At 41.0% G+C, this 12,805-nt stretch overlaps 1 protein-coding gene across 1 annotated transcript in view; it reads right to left on the reverse strand.

Moving 5' to 3' along the window:
* Positions 1–5,059: 5,059 nt before the first annotated feature.
* LOC144761640 (alpha-tectorin-like) overlaps positions 5,060–12,805 on the reverse strand; it is a 317,960-nt gene continuing 310,214 nt past the window's right edge. Inside the window, exon 9 of the mRNA XM_078646930.1 lies at positions 5,060–5,697. Within this exon, the coding sequence (XP_078503056.1) occupies positions 5,525–5,697 (173 nt within the window). The 3' untranslated portion in view covers positions 5,060–5,524. The remainder of the gene's footprint in view (positions 5,698–12,805) is intronic.

The raw sequence follows: 12,805 nt of genomic DNA on the forward strand, positions 1-12,805 counted from the left end.
TATATATTTTTTTTTTTTAACATTAGAGATTGTCGCCATAAGCTCTGCCTACAGGCTCGACTTAAAAAATGGCACACATTTTGTCACGTCATTATCAGTGCATATTGTCTGAAATAACTGTCCTACACAAACCACTACTCTGCCTATTACGACTCTCTTAAGTTAAAGTCCCAGAAATTAGGTAGCATAATCAGCGTAGCTCTTCATTCATACAAATCACCTCTGGCTAAACATCACTAATTGTCTTTCAAAACTTAGTAACTCTCTAAGGGACAGATTTTCAAAGACGTCACGCAACGCAGAGCAGTAACCAATGTTGCTGCATTGCGCGAGGGAGAGAGCAAAAAAGTGCCACATCTTCTAGGAAATTGCACTAACCTGCTCTAGCACAATTGTGGAATCAGGCTGCCTAGCACCACGCACATACTGTTCCACCGTGGTACAAAGGTGTTTGTGCCATGTCTAGCATAGGTTTTGTACTGGAAGTAAATGTTTCTAAACAAACTGCTATGTCTAGCAAGACTTTATAACTTTTCCCACTTTGGGTGTGTGGTGTACATGGCAGCACAAATAAAAAGATGAAAAAGGTAGGAGAAATAAAAAAAAAATCTTTTTTAACACGGGCATTATGTTTTGGCACCTTTGTGAGTAGATAGGGCTTTGCGTCAAAATCCATGGGTGGTTCATTGGAACACTTCTGTACCGCCATAGAAAGCCCTACTATCACCTCTCGTTTTACTCAGAAATTATCCCATGTACCCCCTCAAACTTTTATGCACTGTTCCTCAAAGAATTGCTAAAAAATGCAAGTCACCAATGACTATCTCTTCTGTCTTCCTGTATACCACCTCCTGTTTTAGTGGCACACTACATAAAGTGTTTTTATTTTCAAAGCTTCAGCTAACACAACTGGATGTTATACTGTTGTGTATTAAAAAAGAACGTTATACTTGTTGACCAAACATTGATTCAGGAATACCCTTACACAGTTAAAGGTATAGTGGAAATATGAGATATCTTATCTTTAATACATCAGGCCAACAGACCACTTTATAAATGAAACTAAGTATCAAATGACAATGCAATTTAGTCAATTAATCTTCGTATATTACAATTGGAAAAAATAAATTCAAAGTGTTAACCAATATATCAGCAATTATGGAGGGATACTGCTGGCATTGATATTTTTTTTCCATACCTTAACAATACCTCTCCTTTAGGTAAAGTAATATTAGGCACTGACTGCCATGCTCCCACAGAACCCTCCAAAATAACATAAGGCAAAATGTAACACATAATTTTAATTCCAGCCCAGATATGCCTTTGCTCAACTTTACTGAAACACCCAACAGCATGTACCAATAAATAACATGCACAAGCAACCCAGTGCTATGAAGATAGAAAGCCCTCTACACCAGAAACACAATAGAGCTGCGTAACAATTTTTAATACTACAGGTTGTATTCAAAATACACCACAGAGCACCCCAGATATGTCCATCACAGCATAGATATGGTGGACTGTCCCCATGCTCACAACAGCACTTCTCACCACAACACAACAGACTGAACTCCTAACATATAACACTGCGTGGATAAGCCACACAATTAGAAATCACAGGGCCTGATTCACAAAAGTAATCCGAGACAAAATCCTAACTTTACGACTTTCGGTATTCATAAAAGGCATTAGGAGTAGTAAAGTTAGGATTTTGTCTTAAGTTAGGATTTTGTCTAAAGACTAAAACTTCAGACAAATTTAAGTTTAACTTAAGTTTAATTTAGGATTTTGTCCTAAGTTTGTCTTAAGTTTTGGTCTTAAGTTAAACTTAACTTAAACTTAAGTTAGTATTTTCTCTTAAGACCAATAATTAAGACAAACTTAAGACAAAATACTGACTTTACTACTCCTAAATGCCTTTTGTGAATATCAAAAGTCGTAAAGTTAAGATTTTGTCTCAGATTACTTTTGTGAATTGGGTCCACAGTGACTAACAGCACATGCTGCCAAGAAAATGCCCTACGCACATCTTCTGTTGCAGAGCAATAGACCTGCTTGCCAGCCTAGAACATATATAAGTAGGAGGTAACACCCACCAGTTGTGGCGCATTACAACCATATATACCCATAGCTGACAGATTAAAATATAACAATCAAATAACTAGACCAGAACACAATACCCATTTAATATTCTGCCATGTAGACTAAGACTCCGACCTAGATGAAAATTTACCAGAGAGATTAGAGGTCTTCAAGGCACACTGGCAGAATGTGCGCAACACAAATGCCATTAATATAACAAAACATAACATTTGCTGAAGAATGTCCTTGACTGAACCCACGTAGGTTACTAGTAGCTTTCAGAAGGTCCAGGTTTAAGTGTGTTTCCTACAATGGTGGGGAGCACACTGTGGGCCAGATGTAGGTAGCCAAATACCGGTCGGTAACGGCCGATTTCGGCCGTTACCGACCGGTATTTGGCTTTTGACATGTAGGTGGCTCGGAATTTACAGAATCGGTATATTTACCGATTCGGTAAATTTACCACTTCAGTATTTTACCGAATCAGTAAATATACCGATTCTGTTAATCCATATGTAGGTGGCACAGTTTGCAGTGCCACAGGCCCTTAGGATTTCTTATTTTACCACCCAATCCTATTGGAATTCCAGTGTACATGCACATCTGTGCATGTACACCTATGCCCTGTGACACACAGACATGCCCTTAGGGCATGTATGTGTGCCACATGGCACACAAGCCTGCAATTGGGGTGCTACAGGGTGTCAAAGTGACACCCCGTTCTCCCTGCCAGGATTCGGTATTTACCGATTCGGTAAATACCGAATCGGTATTTCCCATTGATTCCTAAGGGCTTCAAGGCTCATAGGAATCAATAGGAAATACCGATTCGGTATTTACTGAATCGGTAAATACCGAATCTTACAGATTCGGTAATTGTAAAAGTAAAATTATCTACATCTGCCTACTTCCAATTTACCTACTCTTAAATACCGAATCATACCGATTCGGCATTTAAGAGTAGGTAAATCGGAATTACCTACATCTGGCCCTGTGTTCTTTAAATACCCCTCACACACCAAAAGGGCCCTTGGTGTCATGCTTCATCATTGGGGTCTTCGCATCCTTCTACGGGACGCGGCGTGCTGCTAACCTACAACTACGCGGGAGCATTGATTTAATCACTATGTGTGGTGCGTGAGGACTGTGAGTAGTAAGGTGAGTGGTAAGGTCAAATGTGAATGGGTATGTGAATTTTAAAAAATACCTGACACGTGAGGGCTAGAAAGATTTTTAATATACCTCCGTGCTGGTATTGTTTAAAAATGTGTGGTGGAGGTTTTTGTATTCAATGTACATAACCTCCTTTGTGCGTCGACATGTTTCGAAGCATAAAGCTTCTTCTTCAGGACAGGGTGCACCTACCTTACTCACTGTACTGATGTGAGTACGGTAAGGATCTGTGCACCCCGTCCTGAAGAAGCCTTCCTTAGGGAATTACGCTCTTGTGAGTAATAGACACTCTTGTGTACTGCCATAGTGTTACTTTGAAATTGACGCATGAAACGGTTACAGGTCCACCGGCATAAAGCCTAAATTTTTTATGGGATGGCATACTGATGAACCAATTAGTTACCCACAATTTCCCCTTGCCTCCCCCAACCGTGAAAAAGAAGCCACCTTCCTCCATATAGGGAGCAAGACATAAGGTCATGGTTTTATTAAATGTTTGAGAACTGCAGTGAATCTACAAGTACTCCATATGTCTATACCTTCGTTATAACACGGGTGGGCTGTTGCTATGCTAGTATGTTTTCAGTTTAATATGTTGGGTTCAGTGTGACAAGAAAAAGACCATCACTTTTAGTGACATTCCTCTGGCGATATGGGCTTCGCCTTATTTATAAAGCAACATTAAGCCACTGAACGTAAATAAGGCACCCTTTCACCCAACACCCACTGATTTTGATGCTGCCCCATATTTACAAGGGTGGCTTAAATATTCGGTAGGGCCAAAATTAAAGACAAGGGAAAACCGGGTCTTACCCTGGCAAAATGAGGAGAAATGCTTTATTTCTCTTCTTTTTGCTGTTCTATGTGTTCTGCATTGTGCAGCACACAGAGAAACAGAAAAATGCCAATGATTGTGTATGTGCAGGAAGGTAAACCTTCATGCACATTAACAATCTTTTAAAAAATAACAAGTTGCAACTTTTATGTGTGATGCACAATGTAGCATTACAAGTTACAAAACACCATTTCAGATTGTTTATGTGAAGGAAGGGACACCTTCCTGCATGTAAACAATCCTTCCCCTCAATGCGTTGGCATTAGGCTGCTAAATTTAGCGCCAGCGCAGGGAGACTCGCAGGACTGCACCGTATTCCTGTAAATACAGCGCAGCCCCACGTTTCAGAAGTGGCGGAGCTCGGCGTTAAGCTAACAAGGCTAACACAGTGCTCCGTCACTTCTTTTGTAAATATGCCGCAATTTTTTAAAATTTCATCTTCAAAACTGACGGCACAAAAGCTGTTGTGCTTAAATATCCAATGTGGTATCTAGAGACAAGGAGCAAATTTGATCTCTAAACCAAACGTTTCTGGATTCAAAAGTTCTAAATATCTCCTTGTATTTTTCAAAAGCATTTTGCTCATGGACCTTACAAGGAATTTGACCCGTTCTGGTGCAATATTGTAATGATATTTCTGTTGTTTCGTATTGCAATGTTACTAGTGCAGTTTTGCCATCCCACTTTCACAAGCAATCATCTTTTCAGTAAGTCTACACATAATCCGTGCACTTGTTATAAGGCAGGTGAAAATTCTCTTTTGCGTTGTTCAATCGGTGCAAATGTTGGTGCAGGATTGCACGAGCACCTTTGCAGTCCGATGCATTCCGGAATATTCGCCTCCTTTATATTTACAATGGTAATGCCGCCATTTGCAAACTCAAGAAGCATGGCTAAAATGCAGCTATCTTCAGGTGTGTTTTTTTCCCCGAGATCATCACATAAAGAAAACAAAAAATTGCAAGTGTGTGTGTTTGTCGTATGTGGAAAGTGTGTATTTATTTAATTGTTGGTAATTTGAATCATTCTTATGCAGCTAGAAGCAACGGTTTCAAACATTTGATCAGACGGTAGGGTGCCTCGTTAGGGTTCATGAAACAAAAGAAGGACAAAGGGTAAAATGCACCGCTCCAATCTTGCATCAACCAACATGTTCAAGTGTGATGCTCCTTGAGTGCACAATCCTCATCCAGTGTTTTTATAATACATGTCTGAAACTATTTTTCACAAATGCATTGCAATAACAGTTCAAAAATTGAGCAAGACTGGCATTATTTTCAAAAAGTTACATTTCTATGTATAAAAATATAAATTATGTACATCTGTAAATTGAGGCAAGGCCGCGATGGAGGACCTAGCATCAGGTTGTATGCACACCGCATCTTGACACGTGTGAGACTACACTTTTGATGACATGGATGGCATGTACGCTGTTCAGGAGGCGACTTCTGAGTGGTGAATGTTGGCGAGGGTCAACTGCGCCTGCATGGTAGGGTACGATCTTCTTGACTGGTACAAAAGTTTCCCAAAAACTGCGGTGATGATCAAAACAGCCAGAAGCACTCCTCCCAGAACAATGGTTTCCACCGGCGGAAGGGATCCTCTGTCTGCAAGAAGAAATGAATTTGAACTGTTAGTCTTTCTTCTTAGCAACTCAGTGCCTCATTTACGTGATAGTGACTCAGCACTGTGCCGTAAGCCATTTTGGTGCGCCGCACTGAGTCACTTTCAAAGCACAGGTCATATCCACAATATGACGGATCCCTGTGCTCCACCTGCTCTGGTGCACAATTAGCTGCCATGCGCTGACGCAGGCACACTTGCACCATGGTGCAAAGGTGCCTGTGTTGCAGGGAGATTGTTTTTGTGCAGGAAGGGACACCTTCTTCTACAAAAACAATCACAAGAGGTGATTTCCTCTTTCTATGTGTGCTGAATAATGCAACACACATATAAAGAGGAAAAAACGAGGAGAAATTAAAACATTTTCCCTCACTGCGCCTCCCTACGCCTCCCCTGGGGAGGCGTAGCATTCTGACTTATTCCTAGGTTTATGATTTCTCGTAAATCTGGGAATGTGCCTGGTTCCATGGGTGCTGCATAGGAACACCCACGGCAACACCCATGGAACATTCCTTTCATGCAAAGTGCTGTGTGAAAAGGGGCCATATTTACAGGGAAACAAAAAGTCACGCATGGTGGCTTTATGTGTCCTTGTAAATATGAGGCGGCAAAATGCTGGGTTAAAAAAGTGACGCACTGGCGGCGCAATTGGCTTGTAGATATGTCTCTCAGTCTTCTTTTGGTGTTCGTTAATGGTGAGTCAAAAACAGATGGGAAAGAACTATTCTTAATCAAGATGAAAAAGAGCAAGATGGACAAGGGAACACCTTTATAGATTTCTGCTTACATTGAAGAGGTAGAACGGGAAAGCCCCTCTGTTTCCACCATATTTTAACTCAACTGAACTATATGGAGCACCAGCAAGGACATTGTATTGGGCAACAAAATTAAGCGCTTTTTGTTTGTCTTGTTAAATAAAGTCCCAGGTAAGACTAGCATGTATAAAGTTGGAGGGAGTCCTGGCGTAGAGGAATTAGCCTGGACGACACGATGCCCACTTCATCAAATGTTAAAGGAGCATTTACAGGCTCAGTGAGGTTAAGGAAATATTACTACTTATTGCTTATGTAGAAAAGATTGCTGCTGGGTTTGCCCTTTAACTCTTCCAGTTGCTGTGTCAGATTATGCTGCCTTGAGAAATTGAACTCGATATAAATGTAGTCTGTGAATCCTTTGAAAGTCAAAGGGGCGCTGTACTATATCATATTACATTGCTTAGAAGCCCAACGCTGTATAGTCTCATCTAAAGACTGAGGGGCATATTTACAAAGAAATGATGCAGCGCAGCACTGCAAGCAATTTAGTAGCGCCCTGCTATTTCAAAAATGTAGGGATGCAGGTATACACAGGAATACAGTGCACACCTGTGTTTTTCCTTGCACCGGCGCTAAAAAAAGCTGCCTTGCGTCAAAGCACACATCCTTGCACCAAGGGTACCTGTGTTGCAGGGATGATTGCTTATGTGCAGAAAGGGACACCTTCCTGCATATAAACAATCATCGAGGGCAATTTGCTTCACCGATGTGTGCTGAATGCAGCACACTTAAAAAGAACAAACAATGAGGAGAAATAAATGGATTTCTCCTCGTTTCACCACTCTAATGACTGCTTTTCAATGGTGTTAGTATTTGGCGTTGCCTCAGATTTACAGATCCTTGTAAATCTGTGGCAGCATCAAAAAACAATAGGTGCTGCAGTGGTACCCCCGCAGCAACACCCACTGCGCGCCCCTTTGACACAGAAAACTGCGTGAAAGGTATGATATTTACAATGCAGAGTTAAATCACGCAAAGTGGCTTAGATTCACATTGTAAATATTGAGTAGGGCATTGCGCCACCTGAGCTTCGTTAAAAGTGACACTCTGGTGGAGCAATGCCCTTATAAATATGCCCCTATCATTTTCATTCCAGGATGACGTTTATAGATGCTTAAGAGAGTTCAGTTTTGCTAGGGTGTGCTCAGTATGTTATGGCACCTATTTCTGGACTCTGTACATAAATTAGAGGAAAGAACTACAATCTTCATAGGGGCATCATAGTCACTGGTTGTTAGATTGTCATAATATGGCCAGTATGTGCCTACAATTGCAAACCATCATGATCATTTTATATAACATTTTATAAGTGAAGTTGTAGTTAGCAGTAATGTGGTAATTGGTCGAGTTGTGCATGTTGGAGATACTCAGCCTAACATAAAAGGACCAACTAAATATGCTGGTGGTATCAATGTTTATATGTTAAAAGTATTCTTTGGGTCTTTTTACAAACTCTGACATTTTCTTTCTCTCAGTCTCTATATCAATGTCTCTTCCTACCTCAATCTCTTCCTTTTTTCCATTTCCAGTTTCTCACTGTTTCTAACTTACCTTTACAGCATCCATTTTAGGGTGTCCTCATTCCTCACTCCTCATCCCTATTTCTCACCATCATTCCTACCTCTCATCCATTATCCCTACTTCTCCTCCCTACTTCTTATTCATCATCCCTACTTCTCAACCATCATCTCTACTTCTCATCCATCAACTATACTACTCATTCATCATCCCTACATCTCATCCCTGCTTCTCACCCATCGTCCCTACTTCTCTTCCATCATTTTTACTTCTGATCCCTACTTCTCACCCATAATCTCTACTTCTCATCATCACCCATACTTCTTATCCATCACCCTTACTTTTCACTTCTACTTCTCATCTATCACCCATGCTTCTCACCCATCAACCCAACTTCTCATTCATCATCCCTGCTTCTCATCCATCATACATACTCCTCATCCATGAATCCTACTTCTCATCTCTCCTTCTCATCCGTCTTTCTTACTTTTCATACATTAGCCCTACTATTCATCCCTACCTTCCATCCATCTTCCTTACTTTTCATCCATCATTCTCATGAATCATCCCTACTTCTCATGAATCATCCATCATCCCTACTTCTCATCCATCATCCCTACTTCTCATTCCTCGTCCCTCAGTCATACCAACACATGTTCAATGTTGTGAAACACACTTTCTCAATGATTGGCTGGCAACAGCCAATCTGAGTAAAGAGAGAGGGAGGCATTTTATTGGTCTAGCTAGTGAAATAAAACAGCCTTGCCTTCTCATTGCACACTGTGCAGCTTGCTTCTAGTGAATGCAAGGCTTTGCAGATTTCATTTTCATTTAATTAAGTGCTTTCCTATTTACATAGCCCTCTGCAGAAAGCTCTGATGGTGTTGGTAAGGCAAGGTGCCTCCACTTGGGCCGTAAACCAACACTTGGAGTCAGGGCTATATAGGTCACAGGGGAATCTCTTCTGGTTTCAGTTTTATTTGTACCAAAAACATGTTTTGCTGTGAGGCTGCCTTCAGCTCTGAGCAAAAAACACAGTTGATGGACAGAATGTAGGACATTGTCATACATTCACCCCAGTACAATGATCTGGGCCTAAATCCATCGTTTTTTTGCACTCCACACCACCCTGGGTTAGACACTGGCTATATGCAAATCAGCTCTGACCCTGTGCCTCATGGGAACAGTCCAGTCCGAACTACCAAGCCATGTCTTTCCCAGACCGGAATCAAGCATCCAAGGACCGGTTTCTGGCTATCAGCCTTCATTCAGCCTGGAGTCAAGCTATCCAGGGTGGTGTGGAGTGCAATAAAACGATGGATTTCGGGATGAATGTATGACATTGTTCTACATTCTGTCCATCAACTGTGTTTTTTGCAACTTTAGCTCTGAGAGCTGCTTTTTTCAGTCTCTGTAGTTTGCAGATTTGGTTTCAGTTGTGTAGGAAACCAGGAAGAGCACAGCCTGGACAGAGTTGATGCCTATAAAATTTGAACCAGAAAAGGTTTCTGATCACCTGTATAGCCTTTACTCCAAGTGTTGATTTATGGCCCACGCCAGGCCCCTTGTCTTTCCCAAACCTTCAGAGCTTTGTGCAGAGGCCTGTGCAAACAGTGAAGCACTTACCTGAATACAATTAATTTCCCTACATCCTTACATTCAATGCAAGCAAAAATGCAGTTGTATTTCCTCTCCTCTGTCCTCAACCAGTATGTGCAATGAGAAGGCTGTTTTGACAGGAGCTAGACCAATAGAATGCAGCCCTCTCCCTTAATTCTGATTGTCTGTTACCAACCAATCATTGTGAAGGGGTATTTCACAACATTGAAAGTGTATTGGTGTGACTGAGGGATGCGGAATGAGGAATGAGAAGTAGGGATGTTGAATTAGAAGTAGCGATGAGAAGTAAAATTAAAAGTAAGGATGATGGATGAGAAGCGTGGATGAGACGTAGTGATGATGAATGGTGTATGGGAAGTAGGGATAATGTAAGAGAAACAGGGATAAAGGGTGAGAAGTAAAGATGATGGATGAGAAGTAGAAATTAGAAGTAGGGATGATGGAAGAGAAGTAGCGAGAATGAATGATGGATGAGAAGTAGGGATAATGGATGATGGATGAGAAGTAGTGCTGAGAAATAGGGATGATGTGTGATGAATAAGAAGTAAGGATGATGAATGGAAAGTAGGGTGACGGATAAAAAGTAGGGATTATGGATAAGAAGTGGGAATGATGAATGAGAAGTAGGGATTATGGATAAGAAGTGGGAATGATGAATGAGAAGTAGGGATGATGAATGAGACAGGGATGAACGATGAGAAGTAGGGAGGAAAAGTAGGGATGATGGATGAGAAGTAGGGATGACATAAAAAAACATAGGGATGATAGATGAGAAGTAGGGATGACAGATGAGACGTAGGGATGATGGATGAGAAGTAGGAATGATGGACGAGAGATAGGGATGATGGATGAGACGTAGGAGAGAAAAGTAGGAATGATGGTTAAGAAGATGAAGAGTGCAGAAGGAGAATACCCTAAAATGGATGCTGTACACCTTGGTTTTTTCTCTCACTCTCACTCTGTCTCGTTCTCTCTCCCTCCCTCTTTCTATCTTCATTCCTGGACATATCTCTCTCTCTCTCTCTCCTTCAATCTCCTTTCCCCCATATTTCTCTCCCTCTTTCTATCTTCTTTCCCCTTATATCTCTCTATCTCTCTCAGTTCAGAGCTCAGTTGCTTCTCAGTTAGGTTTGCACTATCGAAATATTGCTAAATGCTACATACTGTCCCATATTCCCCGGCCTTCCCTCCCACTCTCTATACCTCACTCCTTCTATCTTCTTTCCCCTAAATCTCTTCTCTCTCCATCCTGATATCTTCAGTCCTTTATATCTCGCTCCCTCTGGATAGCCCTCCATTGTTTCGCAGTGAGGTTTGCCCTATGGACGTATTCCTTTATATAACGCTCTTGTACGCTTCTCGCCTCACATTTTCTCTCCTTAACCTCCCCAATTCTCTCTCTCTCTTTCTATCTATACCCACCCTCCCATCACAATCAGTCTTTATTTTCTTATTGTACCCAAAAGCAATACAGAATGGTTGTGTGGGCAAAATAGCCATGTTTCTATTTTTTAAAGCCGATTTCAAATATGTACCTGCATCAAACATAATTTGCATCATTTAGGCCTTGTAGAAACATGGCAATTTCAAAAAGGTGAACTGCAGTATTGGCAAATATAAAGGACACATGCCAGTATTACAGCAGCGTCTAAAACTTGCTCGGCAGACCTGTCTAAAATAAACAACAGAGAGGGAGAAGAAAATCAATATATAACCCAAATTTAGAAAGGAATAGAGCACAATAACTTGCCCTAAACACATTACATTTTTTTACAACAACTGCAAAGAAAAACATCTGGTCCTAAGACCCGATACAGGAGAATGGGACAGAGGGCATGCAGAAAACCAGAAATAACTGAGACAGTGGGATGAAAAACAGGAACAGCAAAAAGGAGATTTGGATGTATGATCAAGAAGAAAAATGTATGGTTGGATGTATGGTGAAAATGGGCATTTCTCAAAAGCAGTCGTCCCTCTTTCTTGTGGCAGTAGTAGCAGTGGCAGCAATGGCAAAACATTGTCAAGATTTTCAACTGGTTCAATGATTCACAAAAACTCGCAGCATGCGCAAGGGGATCTTACGATTTGTGAAACATTTGACCTTTTGGGGCATATTATCAAGACAGGCGATATAATTATCGCTGTTTTAGCGGCAGCAAACTGCAGCAAAAACGGAGATAATGGGCTTGATAATATGCTCTATTGACTTCCAATAGAAGCCCATGTTAGATGTGAAGGACATCTAACATGGGCTTCAAATGGAATTCCATAGAGCATATTATCAAGCCCATTATCGTCGTTTTAGCAGCAGTTTTCTTCCGCTAAAACGGCGATAATATTATCTCCTGTCTTGATAATATGCCTGTGGTGATCTGGGTTGATGACATCTGGGTTGATGACATAACCTTCCATGTCATCTGGAACTGGAATGTGTATGTGTCACCAGTTTGGACATTCTAGGGTCTTGGTGCCACTATTACACAATTGAATGAAGGGAAAGAAGCAACTATTGGCTTTGCTTCTAGATCATTGAAGCCCAATGAGAAAATTGTTTCAGTAATTGAAAAGGAACTATTAAGTTGTTGCTGGGCTGTGGAAAGATTCAAGTGTTTTATTTGGGGGAGGAAGTTTGTACTTAAAACTGACCATAAGCCGTTGGTCAGTATATTAAGTGGAATTGCTATAAAAGATCACACCCCAAGAATAGCTTGGTTGAGTTCGAAGTTGTTACAGTACAACTTCACCATTGAATACATACCTGGTGGTAGGAACATAAGGGCCGATTACTTATCACGTTCTCCAATTAATCACACTGAAAATCAAGAAAATTATGATGACTATGACGAAGACTGTTTGATTGCGAGTATTGACATTTGCCATGATACCACTTTCAGCGAGAAGGAGTGGTTTTCTGAATCTTTAAAAGACAGTGACTTGGAAAGTGTGAGGGAATATGTTATGTCAGGTTGGCCTAAAGAGAGGACACTTCCTCAAAACTTACAACCTTATTTCAAGGTGGCAGATGAATTGTCTATTGAGGATAAGGGAATGTTAGTGCGTGGAGACAAATTTATCCCTCCTGTTTCTTTAAGAGATAGGATCATTGTGTACGGGCATGAGGGCCATTGAGGTCAGACCA

Source organism: Lissotriton helveticus, chromosome 6 (genome assembly GCF_964261635.1).
Source record: "Lissotriton helveticus chromosome 6, aLisHel1.1, whole genome shotgun sequence".
Lineage (NCBI taxonomy): Eukaryota > Metazoa > Chordata > Amphibia > Caudata > Salamandridae > Lissotriton > Lissotriton helveticus.